General features: G+C 34.7%; 1 protein-coding gene across 1 annotated transcript in view; it reads right to left on the bottom strand.

Moving 5' to 3' along the window:
- Zfyve9 (zinc finger FYVE-type containing 9) overlaps window positions 1–15,480 on the bottom strand; it is a 141,234-nt gene extending 125,754 nt beyond the window's left edge. The window contains 2 exon segments of the mRNA XM_047546644.1: window positions 2,955–3,060; window positions 15,385–15,480. Of these exon segments, the coding sequence (XP_047402600.1) occupies window positions 2,955–3,024 (70 nt within the window). The 5' untranslated portion in view covers window positions 3,025–3,060; window positions 15,385–15,480.
- Between the last annotated feature and the right edge of the window lie 1,922 nt (window positions 15,481–17,402).

Raw genomic sequence — 17,402 nt, forward strand, 5'->3', positions numbered from 1 at the left:
TGCTGTGATTACAGGCATGTACTATTACACCTAGCTAGAAAGACATTTTTTCAGAATAAGGTAAGTGAGCTTGAATTTACAGAGACAGAAGGAACTGGACTAAGCTTCAGAAAGTTTAAAGATTAGAAAAGGAGTCATTTACAAATAGGGAATAAGGAAAAACATGGCCTCAATCTTAAGAATTTAAAAGAACAATTACTAAATCTGTTTGGGGTAAGAAAATAACTAGCATAAGAAAACAGTGAAATGAAGCTACAAAGAAGCCATAAAACACCCAATTGTGTAAAGAATGGTCTTAGTATCCTCTGAGTTACTAAGTCCAAAGTTTAAATCCAAATTTAGTCTGGCAAAAATTTGAGATTTAATAATTTGAATTTTCCTTTTTAAATAAGCTGGTTCCTGAAATAAAAGAGATACTCTTCTACAAGAATAACCTAATGATATTCCAACAAGAATGATGAGGAATTAAAATTTTCATTTTTCAATCACTAATACCTAGGCATAAAGGTAAATACTAAGTGTAATCAACAGGCCTTTGTGTAATATTTTCCATTAATTGAAGGAAATAAAGTAATACAAAATGAGAAATCACTTCATTAAAGCATACTCTCTAAGGTACCAGGTGGTACTGGGATTCAAAAAAACTAAGTTCAAACAAAAGTAACACAGTTACAACCAAGAAGCAGGCTTTGGAAATCCTTCTTGTTTAAAGGAGTAATTTTTTGTAAGTAAGTGCTATATCTGATAAGATATTTTTACAGATTCAAACAAAATATACTGTAAAACAACTATACACAAAATACCCTACTAGTCTGTAAAAGTCACAAAGAGACTAATGTAATGAACTAATGGTTTAGTCAATGACATTCTGGAAGTATAGTATTCACAGGATTAGGTATAATACCTAGATATTTAGTGACTTAAATAACTATAATACACAGAGTTAAACTGAAGGAAGTGTTAAGAAAATATTTATATAAATGGTTGAAACTCAGAGGAAAATATACTTTCTAACTTGATAGGTTATAAAACCTACCTAGATCCAATAAAATCCCAAATCATCAGATTTCACATTCACATGAATCAGTAAGAGCCTAAGGATATGAGCTATGTTGGGTCATCAATGAGAAAAGTAAGCAATTCCAGGTAAATTTCCTCTTCCTTTTCCTTCCTTATCTCTACAATCTCATATTCTATTGAGGGCTTATTCCATCACAGACACAAAATAATGAAATCAAAACTAATCTGTCTTCCTAACAGCTCTCAAAGAGTAACCTGAATCGCTGACTATCACGATGGTTTGAAGAACATTACTAAAATCCAGGTTTTGAGAAAGAAAAAAATATTACTTCATAAATGTGTTATATGCCATTTCTGTTAGAAATAGAAAAAAGGGGGGGAGTGGGAAAGGTAAAAGATTTAATTATGACTTATCCATTCCAAGTCAACTTGAGAGGATAGTTTAGGGAAAAGGCTTCTCTAAATCTTAGGCAGACATTTCTAGACTGAGATTTGAGATGTATAATCTAATTAACCACATTGGCAGTTACTAAAAAATGTAAATCTTTTAAAATTAGTTTTAAAATATATCTTTACTGGGCAACTGTTATGGTTTGGATATGAGGTATCACCTTCAAAAGCTCATATGTGAGACAATGCAAAAAGGTTTGGAGGAGAAATGATTGGGTTATAGCCTTAACCTAATCAGTGGATTAATCCTTAATGTGATTAACTAGCTAGTGGTAACTAGAGGCAGGTGGGGTGTGGCTGGAGGAAGTGGTTCATTGGGGGTGTGGCCATGGGGTATATATTTTGTATATGGAGAGTAGAGTCTCTCTCTCTGCTTTCTGACCACCATGTGAGCTGCTTCCCTCTGCCACACTCTTCCTCCATGATGTTCTGCCTCACCTCGAGCCCTGAGGAATGGAGCCGGCCTTTTAGGGACTATGATCTCTGAAACCACAAGCCCTCAAAGATCTCCTCCCCTAAAATTGCTCTGGTCAGATCTTTTAGTTACAGCAGCAAAAAAAGCTGACTAATACAGCAATCGACATGGAAGAGTTCTTTATCTTTTTTTTTTTAGGGGGCGTGGTGGGAGGGTACCAGGGATTAAACTCAGGGGCACTTGACCACTGAGCCACATCTCCAGCCCTATTTTGTATTTTATTTAGATAGGGTTTCACTGAGTTGCTTAGTGCCTCACTTTTGCTGAGGCTGGCTCTGAACTCAGGATCCTCCTGCCTCAGCCTCCTGAGCTGCTGGGATTACAGGCATGCACCACCATGCTGGGCAAGAGTTATTTTTCTTAGTGCTGGAGATACAAGCACACATTCTAAAGTCTGTCTTGGCCATAAACTAATTGTATAGTGTAGGTAGAGCTCAGGATTTAGTATCATACTTCCTGGATCCTACTCTTGCCACTTCACTTGTTTGCAAGGTAACTTTGAGGAAATTGCTTGACCTCTCTATGACTCTATTCTCATTCATAAAATGGAAACTAGAAGATCTACTTTTATGGGATTGTTTTAAACATTAAATGATATAATCCATGTAAGTATCTGGCACATAATACTAAGAAATACTATTTCTTCCTCTGGATATTATGTTCTTATTGTCATTAAGCCATCAGACTTGAATTTTTTTTTTTTAAAGTACTTCATCTTTGCTGGGCAGTGGTGCAAACATATAATCCTAGATACTTGGGAGCCTGAGGCAGAAGAATTCCAAATTTGAGACCAACCCAGTTAATTTAGCAGGACTCTCTCACAACAAAATGTTTTAAAAAGGAATGGAGATGTAGCTCATTGTAGAGTGCTTGGCCTATCATGCGCAGGGTCTGGGTTCAATCCCTAGAACCATCAACCAAAAAAAACAAGTACTGCTTCCCCTTAGATCCTTGTATTCTCTTTCTCCATATCATAAACCCAAACATATTCACCAGTGTAAATTCTTACCTTCGTTTTGTTCAAATTCATCTAACACCTTGTCCAGGTTGTAAGCTTCTGCTTGGAAGTAATTCTCCATCAGTGAGAAAACACCACTCAAGAGACTTGTTTAAACCTAAAAAGCAAATCAAATTTGTTTTACACTTTAAGTTATTAAACTATACTTATAAATTTTAAATATACATGGATAAAATATTTTCTAAATATATACAGACAATGGTAAACAATAAAACCTCATCCCACCGGATACATTTTAAAATCTTTAAGTTAATAAATTCTAGAAACCTATAAGTTTACAATCATCAAAATACAGTTAGTCATCCATATCTGTGGATTCTGCAACTATAAATTAAACCTACCACAGATGGAAAATATTCAGGAAAAAACCCACATCAGTACTGAACATGTACAGATATTTTTTGACATTATTCCCTAAAAAATACAGCATAACTACTATTTGCCTAACATTTACATTGTATTTGGTTTTATAAGTAAGCTAAAGATGATTTAAAGTATACTAGAGAATATGCATAGGTTATATGCAAATACTATGCCACTTTATAAAAGATATGGGGGCTTCTGTGGACTTTGGTATCTGTAGGGATCCTGGAACCAATCCACCATGAATTCTAAGGGATAACCATAGAACTAAACATAGAAGATATACTTGATTGTACAACAGAACTTGCTTCAAGGCTGAGGCAGGTGGATTGCAAGTTCAAAGTCAGCCTCAGCAACTTAGCAAGACCCTGTCTCTAAATGAAATATAAAAAAGAGCTAGGGATGTGGCTCAGTGGTTAAGTGCTCCTGGGTTTAATCCCTGATATCAAAAAAGGAACTTGCTTCAGAAGAAAAATTTCAGGGTCTATCACAGTGGTTGCCACTTGTAATTCTAGTGACTTAGAAGGCTGAGGCAGGAGGAGCCCATATTCAAGACTAGTCTTGGCAACTTAGAGAGACCCTGCCTCTAAAAAAAATTAAAAGGTCTGGGGGTATGAGTAAGTACAGTACCCCTAGGTTCAATCTCCAGTACAACAAAAAAAGAAAAAGAAAACTTTCAGATGTTAGGAAGGGAATCATTTTGAATGGGATAAATCTTAAATTTCCATTAGAAAAGAAAGATTATAGAACTTTTTTCAAGTGTGGAAATTTAAGCATGGAGTAAGGGATATTAGTTTCAAAAAGCTAACGATGACTGGATTATTTTTTCCACATTTTTATAGGTGCATTATAGTTGTACATAATGGTTATTCTTCTTAAACTGTTTCAATTACCATTTCTTTGTGTGTGTGTGTGTGCATGTGTGTATACTGGATATTAAACCCAGGACACTTAACCAAGGAGCCACAGCCACAGTCCTTTTTGTTTTTTGAGACAGGTTCTTATTAAGTTGTTTAGTGGCTCATTAAATTTCTGAGGTCCACTTCTTTTTTTTTTTTTGCGGTACTGGGGATCGAACTCAGGGCCTTGTGCCTGCGAGGCAAACACTCTACCAGCTGAGCTATCTCCCCAGCCTCTGAGGTCCACTTCTAACTTGTAATTCCTCTGCCTCAGTCTTCCGAACCCTGGGATTATAGGTATGTACCACCAAGCATGGCTTCAAGTACCATTTCATCCATTCTTGGGTTTTTTTTTTTTTTTCAATTGTAGAGTACTGGGGATTGATCAGGGACACTTAATCACTGAGCCACATCCCCAGTCCTTTTTTTAAAAAAATAATTTATTTATTTTGATTCATTGTAAACAAATGGGGTAAAACTTATTTCTCTGGTTGTACATGAAGTTGAGTCACGCCATTTGTGTAATCATACATATACATAGGGTAATAATGTTTGTCTCAATCTGTTATTTTTCCCTTCCCCCAACCCCTCCCACCCCTCTTTCCTCTATACAATCCATCCCTCCCCAGCCCTTTTTTATATTTTATTTAGAGACAGGATCTCACTGAGTTGCTTAGGGTCTTGCTAAATTGCTGAGGCTGACCTTGAACTTGTGATCCTCCTGCCTCAGCCTCCCAAGTCAAGTACCATTTCTAAGATTTTCTTAGCATTAATCAATCCAAAAGCATCCTGAGAGCTGAGGTTGTAGCTCAGTGGTAGAGCACTTGCCTAGCACATGTGAGGCACTGGGTTTGATCCTCAACACCACATAAAAATAAATAAAATAAAGGTACTGTGTCTATCTACAACTAAAAACTTTAAAAAATAAATAAATAAAACTATCCTCTGGATACTTTTATACTATAGTATATAGTACAGCTAGTACTATATACTAGGTGTGTCAACTATTTAACAGAATGCCAAGAGTACACAGCAGGTGATAAATAAATGCTAACTATTATTTCTTTTTTCATTATGTCCATGCTTATCTATTTCCTTTATTTCTCAAAATTTTCTTTTCATACTGGAAATTCTGTTTTGGCTTCTTACGGGTATATATGGGAAGGAAGTCAGATTACAATCTCCCCAGAAAGTCTAAGCAAGGAAAACATGAAAAGGGTGGGGGAAGTCAGAAATGCAAAATTACAAACTTTAAGTCTTCAGAGTACATGAAAGTATATTGTTTCTCTAAAATAAGAAAATAAACTCATGAGATTTAACTGATTTGGAATATTTCCTTTTGGCTATTAATTTAGTCGACTTCTATTTATTGACTAGTTCCTGTTAAGTTGTTTAAGTTTAGGTAGACAATAAGCTACACGTTCTTTTTTTAAAAATCTGTCTAATTATTTACATTTAAGAATGATTTTCAAAAATATACCATTCCGAATGGTATAAAGAATAATAAAATTATGGCATTTGCAGGCAAATGGATGAAATTGGAGAATATCATGTTAAGTGAGATAAGCCAATCTCAAAAAACCAAAGGAAGAATGATCTCGGTGATAAGCCGATGATGACACATAATGAGGGCTGGGGGGGGGGCAAGAATGGAGGAAGGAGGGACTGTATAGAGGAAAAAGAGGGGTGGGAGGGGTGGGGCGAAGGAAAAAAATAACAGATTGAATCAAACATCATTACCCTATGTAAACATATGATTACGCAAATGGTATGCTGTTACTCCATGTACAAACAGAAACAACATGTATCCCATTTGTTTACAATAAAAATAAATTAAAATTAAAAAAAAAGAGAGTGGAAAATTCCTGGCCTTTTGCTTTTGCACTATGTCAGAATTCAGCAACAAATTATCCTATTGTAAGCAGAGAGCAAGTTTTCACAAAACCCAAAATTCGTGGATGATTGCCAGCCTCCAGAACTGTGAGCATTACATATGTGTTTATAAATTACTGAGTTTATTCTGTTTAGCCACCTGAATGACCAAGACACTACTTTTTATCAATTTTTTTAGAATTTTGAAATGATGAAAAATGAATAGTTTACCACTATTTTACTTTAATTAAAATTAAATTACTATAACTATAGGAGGAAGAGAATCAGTCTATTTCATTTGTTTATTCTTTATTTCTATTTCTTCTGTAGGTTGCCTACGTATAACTTCTGTTTATTTTATAATGCTTGGGACACTTTCTTATTTATTTATAATATTTTATTTGATATGTTTGTGAATCCACTTGTTTTTTAGCATTATTCTTTTCATATTTAGCTATTTATGAAATATCTCTTGATGTTCACTATGAGTTAAAAATCTAACTTTTTTCCTAAATAAAAGTTTATCCCCTCCCCCCAAAAAAATATACCATTCCATTTTGACAAAGATGCCACAATGTCTAATGCTCAGAGCAAAAGAAATTTCTCTCACAACACAAAATCTGGCACATTTAATATATACCTACAATGCTTCAGAGTCATTATATAAAAAATATTAGTAAACAGATTAGTAATAGATCAACATAGTTATTGTACATCTGTGTACAGGGTACTATAATCAATTCAAGTCTCAGACATTATCAGTAACATCAAGCAGTTTATAATTTAGTTAATAGTAAAAAATACTAAGTAAGGAAATTTAAATAATAAATTACTTTATTATCAATTCAGCATGAGATACCATATATCATCAGATACCATATGATTTGTCAGTTAAAATTAACAGAAAAGCATTATAGATTAAATATTATAGACTCAATGGACTAGGATTGTAGCTCAGTGGTAGGCACTTGTCTAGCATGTGTGAGGCACTGGGTTCCATCCTCAGAACCACATATAAATAAACAAATAAAATAAAGATATTGTGTCTATTGGTAACTAACAAAAGATGTTTAAAAAAAAGATTAAAAAGAGTCAAGAGGTCTATAATTCTTATTTGAGACCTTGGCTCAAATATCACTTTCACAGGAAGTATTCTCTAAACCCCCAAGAAAGGTGATGACTCAACTTATCTCTCAGGGCCCCATTCTTTCCTTTATAACATTTATCACCATCTATAAATATATACCAGTGTGACTATTTATGTCAAGCTCTCCTACCTCCCTGTAGGTACTATAAAGGCACCCACCAGACTGTGTTCATCATGTACCCCCAAAGATGAGCACTGAACATGATGTGGTATCCATTCAGTGATACTTATGTAATGAATGCATGAACAGTGTATAAGTAGTTGGTCAATAAGTTGTATTGAATTACAATATAATTACTAACAAAGACAAGCATCAAAAATGATTCTGAACAGGTTAGTGATTATTTAAAAAAAGAATGCTCACAGTACCTCAAGTATCATTCCAAAGATGAATTATTAATTTCCAATGAAAAAATATATATTTATAATGAAGAGATATGACAATCACTACCCTAACCAAATGTTCTAACAGCATAACCAATAGTTTAACATGCTAGCATGACACATTTTCTAATGTGATACAATGATAAGTATGAAGTATCACCTATATAGCTTTTTGTTTTTTTTGTTTTTTTAGTACTGGGTATTGGAGCCCATTGGTGCTCTACCACTGAACTACATTCCGAGTTCTTTATTTTTATTTTTCTTTAAATATTTATTTTAGCTATACATGGACACAATGCCTTTATTTTATTTATTTATTTTTATGTGGAACTGAGGATCGAACCCAGTGCCTCACACATGCTATGCAACCACTCTACCACTGAGCCACAATCCCAGCCACCCTTTTTTTTTTTTTGAGACAGGGTCCCACCTGTTGCCTAGCATGGCCTCAAACTTATGATCCTCTTGCCTCATCCTCCCAAGTAGCTAGGATTATAGACATGTACCACTGTGCCCAGCTATACAGTGTTCTTGCCAAAAACACTTAGCCTGAATTTAATCATGAGGAAACTATTAGGTACATTTAGAATGTGAAGATTCTATAAGACAAATGACTGGAACTCATAATGTTAAAAAAATTTTTTTAAATAGTATAAAAAACAAGATCATTCTAAATTAAAAGAGACTAAAGAGATTAAATAACCAAATGCCCTTTCTGAATACTGATTAAGTCCTAATTCAAGAAAACACCCAGGGGTTGAGGAAGTAGATCAGTGGTAGAGCACTAGCCTAGAATGTGCAAGGGTTTGATCTCCAGCACCGGGGAAAAAGAAGAAAGAAAGAAAAAGAGAGAGAGAAATAGGGAGGGAGAGAGGGAGGGAAGGAGAAAGGAAGGGATGGCTATGACAGTATAGGAGGAGAAAGAAGTGTGAGAAGGGGCAAAATGGTGAAAACTGATAAATCTAAATAAAGAGTATATGGATCTGGAATGTCTATTTTTTCAACTTTTCTATAGACTTGAAATTTCTTAAAAGTATTATAGCCATATTGAGCTGACAGGTAGTAAGCATTCCTTCCTACACTGAATGGAGAAATTCTAGATAAAGCTAATCATGTTAAAGGGTTGAAACAGACAAATTCAAAAGCAAAAGAGGGAAATATACAGATGCCATAAGCCTAGAAAAAAAAATTAAACTAGCAAAGTCAAACTGAAGGATAAGAGTTCATAGGAATAACAAAACTAGACAGCAACCCTTAGGCCTACACTCTGAAAGCTTGCAGGAAGGATGAGAATTATTGGTAGAGAACTTAAAGAAATTATAATTTATAGAAGAGAGGCCTAGGCTGGCCTTTCTACATGAAGCCAGGAACTGGGGGAATACTCCTCTTAATAGCCCCAAGACTCAGAGATGGAGCAGGATGGAACAGAACATCACTACAATCAACTTTGAAAATTAGAATTCCAAACTCGGACCTCACTCAGGAGTAAGAATGGTATTAAGTCCTCCCATTCAGGAATATAACACAGCTTATCTCTATGCTAACTCAATTCTTCCTATGACTTCTACTAATGTTTTTAATTTTAAAAAGTCATTAAATACTTAACAGTCAGGAGAAAAGGGTGCGTGTGACTACAAAGAGGTAGCACTAAGGAGATCTTTATGGTGACAGAATTGTGCTGCATCTTAATTTTGATGACAGTTAAATGAAAATGGCAGACAACTATTTACACTCAATGAATTAATGTCAACCTCTTGGTTTTGACATTATCTATATTTATGTAAAATGTAACCCAGAAATATTGGATGAATGAAGAATTCTCAGGAACCCTTTGAACTATTTTTGCAACTTCGTATGTATTAATAATAACTATGGAATCAAAAGTTTTTAAAAACAAAAAGAAAAGAAAAAAGGTTATTAAAATTTTTAAAAATAGGGAATGGGGTTGTGGTTCAGTGGTAGAGTGCTTGCCTAGCACTCATGAGGCACTGGGTTTGATCCTTAGTACCACACAAAAGTAAATAAATAAAGGCATTGTGTCTACCTACAACTAAAAATATATATTTTTAAATTGAATAAATAGGCCTGGGGATGTACCTCAGTGGTTTCAGTGGTAAAGCACTTAGCTATCATGTGTGAGGTCCTGGGTTTAATCCCCAGCACCCAGTACTGAAAAAAAATAATTTTTTTTTAATAAACATGGGAGCAGGATGAGAGGAAGGACATCTGTGGATGGGAGAGTCAGAGACAGTCAGTCTAATTAACATCAGGCAGATATCCTTTTGTAGAGATGGCCTAGAATGTCAAAGACCTAGCAGAGTGAGAAAGTCATTTAGGCAGAAGGGACAACCTACTGTGGGATACCAGAGGGCAAGAAAGATGAGAAGGGCATTCATGTGAAGGGACAGTCTGACATAGGAAGTCAGAGAGCTCCAGTGGGTAAAAGAGACATCCAAATGTTGGAAAAGTGAGGAGTCAGTGAGAGGAAAGTCCAGTGGCAAATCAGAGCCTATGAATATAAGAAACAGAAAAGGGAAAATATGGCAGTGATAGGAAATTAGCTACATAAGGAGAAATGGATCAAATAATTAACTGTAAGAGCAATAGCAGCAGGGTTTCTGACAGTTCCCTTCTGACAGGGGAAGGGAATTACAATGTGAAAAAGGAAAGCCTGAAAGAACTCTACAGTGTTGGTTTGGAATTTTAGGTATCAGTGTGAACTAATGAAATTAAATAAACAGATTCTTTGAGACATAAAATAGAAATGCAAATGTGTACGTGTATGTAAAAGTGTGCACATACGTATATTTTCTAGCTTTATCCACTGATGACCTGGATATCACCTGGACAGTAGTAATGTAATGAGTACACCTAGCAGCAGATTTGGTTTCTAAATATTAATTTCCCCTAAAAGGAATAGGACTCATGAAGAAATGGCTGATTCCAGGGTTGGAGCAAAAAAAAAGTACAAGAGCCTTGATGAAAATATAGAGAAATGCAACCTCCATATCCAGTTTGGTGGGGGGAATATAAAATGTGGCTTCCTTGGAAAACCTCAAAAAAGTACCTAAAAAAAGTTAAACATAAGCTGAGCATGATGGCAGACACCTATAATCCCAGCGACTCAGGAAGTTGAGGCAGATGCAGGTTCAAGGCCAGCATCAGCAATTTCAAGGCCAGCATCGGCAATTTACAGAGATCCAGTCTCAAAATAAAAACGAAAAAAGGCTAGGATATGGTTCAGTGGCAGAGTGCCCCTGGGCCAATTCCCCAATACCACACACATATAAAAAAGTTAAACATAGTTGACACATGACCTAGCAATGCAATGCCTCTGTATACCAAGGGAAAACACAGTAACACAAAAATTTGTACATAAATGCTCATAGCAGTTATTATTAAAAGTGGACAAAAAGTGTGAAAAATCCAAATGTCTAACCTATGATTCAATAAATAAAATGTGATAAGATGTATTATGAAACAATAAAAAAGGATGAGGTTCTTATATATGCTATGACATAGATGAATCTTAAAAACAATGTGGATGCCAGGCACGGTGGCACATGTCTGTAATCCCAGTGGCTTGGGAGGCTAAGTCAGGAAGATCACAAAATGCCAGCCTCAGCAATTTAGAGAGGCCCTAGGCAACTTACTGAGACTCTGTCTCAAAATTAAAAATTTTTAAAAAGGGCTGGGGATGTGCTCAGTAGTCAAGCATCCCGGGTTCAACACCTGGTACCAAAAAAAAAAAAAAAAAAAGGTACAATAACTGAAAACCAAGTATTATATGATTCCATTGATATGAAATATCTAAAATAGGTACATCCTTAGAAACAGAAAATAGATTAATGGCAGGAAATATTAGAAGTAAAGAGGGAATAACTGATAATCAAAACTGAACTTTCTTTTTGGGGTAATGAAAATGTTCTGGAATTAGTGCTGATGGTTTATGAATATATAAAAACCACTAACTTTAGACTTTAAAAGAGTGAATTTTATTGTATGTAAATTATATTTCAATTTTTAATAAAATGAAAACCAGTTCTTGAATATCTTGTATACTAGGAAACAAGGAAGTACTCCAAGAATGATAGGGACATGGTAAAAGAACACAGATGCCAACTTGAAAGAACTCCCACAGGCCAAATCAGACAATCTGAGCATCAAAATAAATAACAATAGCAAAGAATTATAATCCACTGAATAAGGAAAACACAAAGTCTTTACAACATGAATAAATGAATCACAAGTATGTTGAAAGAGAATTTACATAGTTCAAGGCACTTCTTCATCAAAAAAATTGTATTCATTGCCAAAATATAAAAAGTAATGTCAAGCTGGGGAGAAGCTTGTAATCCCCAGCTACTTGGGAAACTGAGGCAGCTGAATTATGAGTTTGAGGTCAGCCTGGAAAATATAGGCAAGACCTGTCTCCAAAAATGCATAAATGCATAACCTGAATCCAGTCATGAGGAAATATCAAACAAACCCAAATTAAGAAACAATCTAAAAAAGAACTTGTCTGTAATCTTCAAAAATGTCAAAGAGAGTCAAAGTCTTTAGAACATTTTTAGACTGAAGACTAAAGAGGCATGACAACTACATACAACATGATTCTAAACTAGAGTCTCTTGATTTAAAAAACATTATTTGGACAACTAGCAAAACTTGAATGAAGATCAAAGATTAGATGGTGATAATGCATCATGTTAATTCCTTTAATGGCTGCATAATGTTTATGTAGCAAATATCTGTTTATAGGAAACTCACAGTAAGACATTCAGAACTCATGAGACTTGCAGCTAACAATTTACTCTCATATGGTCAAAGAAAAAATGTTCTCTGTACTATATTTGCAACTTTTCTGTAAGCTTGAGACTGTTTGATTTTGCCCTTCTTAAATTACACTAAAAATCTATGTCACATTTTTAATTTCCAGTGCACTTTCTTTTTCTAATCTTTTATGGCATCTTCATCTTCTCTTACCTCTCAAATGCAATGACCTACAGCTTGTTTTGTTTTAACCATATCCTATTTTCAATATTACTTATTTCCTTCAAATTTCTCTTTTGTACTTAATGTGTTTTGGTCTCTGTCTTTCACATTGGAGGCTTTTCCCCAAATGCTTACCTGTTTAACAAATGAAGTACTAATAGGAAACTATGCATATGTAGCTTGTTCCCTAGGCTTCTACAATATAGTAATTGGGAACATGTCTGTCTCATTAGGAGTATTTTTTGGACTCCAGAGTATGACTGTCTAATTTCCTATAAAAGGGTGCAGAGATAAATACCTGACATATATTTTGTGAACAAGTAGAGGAAGGGGTAAATGGAAGGTCTCACCTTTCATTATATAGAATTTCCCTTATTTTCCCTGACTTCATTATAGTGTCTCATGCCTGATTTCTGTTTGAGTTCTCCAAGTCCTGAAAACTTTGGTTTCATTTGCCAAAGAAAAACATGTGATTTACTGAGGACTTGGGAGTGAAGCAGTCTTCTCACTGCATAAGCTACGGCTCTCAGGGAAATTAATCCTTATGCCAGGATTCTTTATTTGCCTTCTTATAAAAGTCTCTCTTAACCAAAATTGAAGCTCACTAGGGTTGAAGATGTAGCTCAATGTTAGAGTGCTTGCCTACCATCTACAAGGCCCTGGGTTCAATATCCAGTACCACAAAATAGAAGCTCACTAAATATTCACACGTGTATATTTCAAAGAGGAATATAATTACTTGAGTATTTTTCTCCCTAAGGATCTCTTCATGTGGCTTTCACTTCTAGGTCTCTTTTATTCTCTATTGAGCAGTGGCCTTTTAGACATTCACTACAATTTCAGTCTTAGAGATCCTACTCTTACAGCACTGATTACTACTGCTTTATGTCTTCATCATCAGTTATCCTTCTTTATGCCATATATTAATTACATTACATAAACATGTATATACTTGGGCATCAAATATTCTTGATCATCTGCCATTTAACAAGCACTGTTCTATTCACTAGGTAACAATGATAAACAAGATAATGTCCCTAATCTAAAGGAGTACAATGTCTCATGGGGAGACGAGTGAGTAAACTTAAAATATAGAGTAATGTGGTACGCACTGATACACATATTGTTTGCCATGGAACCAAAGAAGAGATGAATCCAAATTGGACTGAGACAAGGTTGTATTATTTAGGATATAACAGATTATTATATCAAATATTCTAAGAATTTTCAGTGGCTCAAATGAGAGAAGTTTATATCTCATAATAATCAAGGTCAATTCTTCAATATATGAAGCAACTCTACTCAGTACAGTGCATGGATCCAGGTTCCTTCCACCTTGGATCTCCACTATATACTAGGACAATACTATTCAAGATGTTAATTCTCTAGGAGAATATAAACACTGGATAAAGACTTGCTAACAAACAAACAAAACAAAAAAGTCAGTTGAACTAAACAGAATTCCTTATCTCAGCATGGCCCAATAACAGCTTAAGAAATGCAGGTGGTTGGTGGGCCATACTCATTAGTACTGCCTAGAATGTAGTTCTTTGATCTGCTTCATCGAAGTTGGGAGACAGCTGAATCTAGGTTGAGACAGAAAGGTTTCATTTTCTTTAAGAAAAAGAGTAGGCATACTTAATCTATTTAAAACACAAACCTGGAAATAGCACACATATCTTTGTTCACATTCCTTTGGTGCATTTAGTCACACAGTCACATCAAGTTACAAAGAAGGCTGATTGAACTGTCACATCCCACCTGCAGCTACTACAGAAGTGAAAAATGGATTTTAGTAGATTTGGACAGTCTTTGCTACAGTGGGTGGAAAACTCCCTAAAGAAGCATGCTTCCATGAAGAACAATATTTTGCCAGGTAAAGGATAGAAGGTCACTACGTTCTCACACAACCATGTGAGAAGGGTAGGGGACAAAAAGTAGTTTGCCAACTGCAGATCCAGAAGTTTTAGTGAAGACAACATCATTGTTAAATGCCTCTGCTCCATTCTCAACTAAAGAGAAAAGAAGTTCAACTTCTTATCACAGTTTCTTATCCTACACCTTTCTTCATAATTTATATGGAAACACCAGAGAACTCAACCAGATAATACAACACTACTAGTGGATAGCATGATTAGTTTCTTAAACCAGTCTTATCTGCATAACCTCCTGCCATTCACTGTCCTGTAAAATATCAATGGACTTGAAAAAAATATATCTAGTCAGGAAAAAATCAGATTCCTACTTTATAAAAATTAATGAAATACTCCTATTTTCTGCTGGAAATTATTACTCTTCACAACTAATATAAGTACAAAGTAAAATATAAATTAAATCTACAATTCTGATTCCCTATTCCCAAATTAGTTTTATTGTTTAGCTCTTGGATAACAACTAAGTAACATAAATGATATTATTGGGCAGGCACCACTATTTTCTCCTAACATATTGCTCAAATCTATGTTCTTTTTCAAACTGAAATTATCTTTCTACAATCAAGGTAGCAGTAAACTGATACTGAAAGGGAGGAACCAGCACTGATAGAGAAATTGGTGGTGTGACATAATTTAACAGCAATTTAAAAATACTCCATTTCTCTGGATTAATGTTAAATCTTTTTGAAAAACTCTACTGATGATTTAACAAGATACAATGTTATAAGTGGAGCAAGCAGCAAAAATACATCAGCATTATTTTCTATAGATACAATTGTTTTCTAAAGTCCAATCTCAAAGAAAAATAAGACCACTGGTTTTCTTACCTTTTTCTCCTTATACATGTGATAAGGGACAGGCTTCTCTGTGCTTATTCATGATGCTTGCCAGTTCTGCTGATTCAGTATGGTCTGTTTGATCCTAAAGGAAAAACATATCGTTCATTACATTTGCTAAAACTATAAGCCCTAGTTTTCATCATATAAGTCTACCATAGTCAGATAAATAAAAGCAATGGAGCTTAACAATAAATTACAATTATACCTTCAGATTCAAAGACCTGGTCAACATGGAAGACAGCAACACACAAATCTATTGTCTTAGAAGACCAAAAGTTGAAAGTGTAAAGGAAGAGTTAAGAATTTATGCATGCTTCTTTTCAATGGATAATGTATAAACATCAATAGCAAGGACTTTCTACCCAATGACTTTAATTATATTAATTCATAAAAATACCATTTATTTTGTGTATAATAGATCCTGCAAAAACCCAAAGCTAAGAAACTGCTGCTTCATGAGAATACCCTCTGGTATGAGGTTTTTTTTTTTCCTATATATCCAGAATTTTTTAATTATTTCAAGTTTCCTGTTGAGATTTTTATTGCCAAATAACCGTTCTTCTTCCAAATAGATTCTTTTTGGATTACAGTCATCATGCACTACTTTATAAAAGGAATGGATCGATTAGTCCAATATTAACCTTCACTGACAGTGGTATGCAAAAGACAATGCCTCCTCAAATGTGATTCCCTTCTTCTGAATAAACATACAGCAATATCTATGAAGTCCTAGTAGCCCAACTTAAATGCCTCTATAACTGCTTAGAGATAACATGAAATTCCTTAGCCTTAAACAAGATTAGTAGTTGAAACTAATCAGAATAAAACTAAGACTATCCTATTATCAGTACAAAAAGTTCAACAAATAGTATTTTCAGAAAAGGTAACTATCTTAGAGATAATCTAATGAACACCACTTAACTTTAAAGATAACCTGAGATACCAGAAGAAACTTCCTAACAATATTACAGATATTTCATTATCTGATATGAAAATGATATGATTACTAAAGAATTAGAGTGTAAGAAAATACAACTAAAATTCACATTTCAGAGACCAATGAATGAAAATCACTGGTCATGGGTTGGGGTTGTGGCTCAGTGGTAGAGCCCTTGCCTAGCACATGTGAGGCCCTGGGTTAGAGCCTTAGCAGCACATAAAAAGATAAATAAATAAAGGTACTGTGTCCATCTACAACTAAAAAATATTTTTTTTTTAAATCACTGGTGGGTTGGGGATAGCTCAGTTGGTAGAGTGCTTGCCTCCCATGCACAAGGCCCTGGGTTCAATCCAACACAAAAAAAAAAAAAAAAAAAAAAAAAAAAAAAAATCACTGGTGAACTGGGCACAGCAGTGCATGCCTATAATCCCAGCAGCTCAGGAGGCTGAGGCAGGAGAATCGAGAGTTAAAAGTCAACCTCAGCAAAGGCATAGCACTAAGCAACTCAGTGAGACCCTGTCTCTAAATGAAATATAAAATAGGGCTGAGAATGTGGCTCAGTGGTTGAGTGTCCCTGAGTTCAATCCCCGGTATCAAAAAAAAAATCACTGGTGAAAGATATTCTTCTCTTCAAGAACTTGAAAAATACGTACATAGTATGATATACTCTAAATGAGAAGAGCTATTGATGCTAAAAAACAAACTATCAAATAAATGATTGAATATATCAGAAGTATCAAAGGGCAGTATGGAGTAAAGTATCAAGGTCAAAATGAAAATGATGCAAAAGTAAGGTTCCTCCATTCAATGTCTAGCTAATAGGAGGTCTTCTTTTAAAATAAATTTTAAATAAATAAAATCAATTCTACAGATTCAATATCAAATCCTGTGTATCTATCTACATTTATAACTTTTGTTATTTTTTTTTAATGTATGAGGCAATTCCAGTAATGTAATGGTTAATTTTATGTGGGTGTAATGGTTAATTTTGTGTCAACTTAATTGGAACATAGGATGCCCAGATTAAACACTATTTTGGGATGTGTCTGTGAGGGTGTTTCCAAAT

This window comes from Sciurus carolinensis, chromosome 1, assembly GCF_902686445.1.
Source record: "Sciurus carolinensis chromosome 1, mSciCar1.2, whole genome shotgun sequence".
Classification (NCBI taxonomy): Eukaryota; Metazoa; Chordata; class Mammalia; order Rodentia; family Sciuridae; genus Sciurus; species Sciurus carolinensis.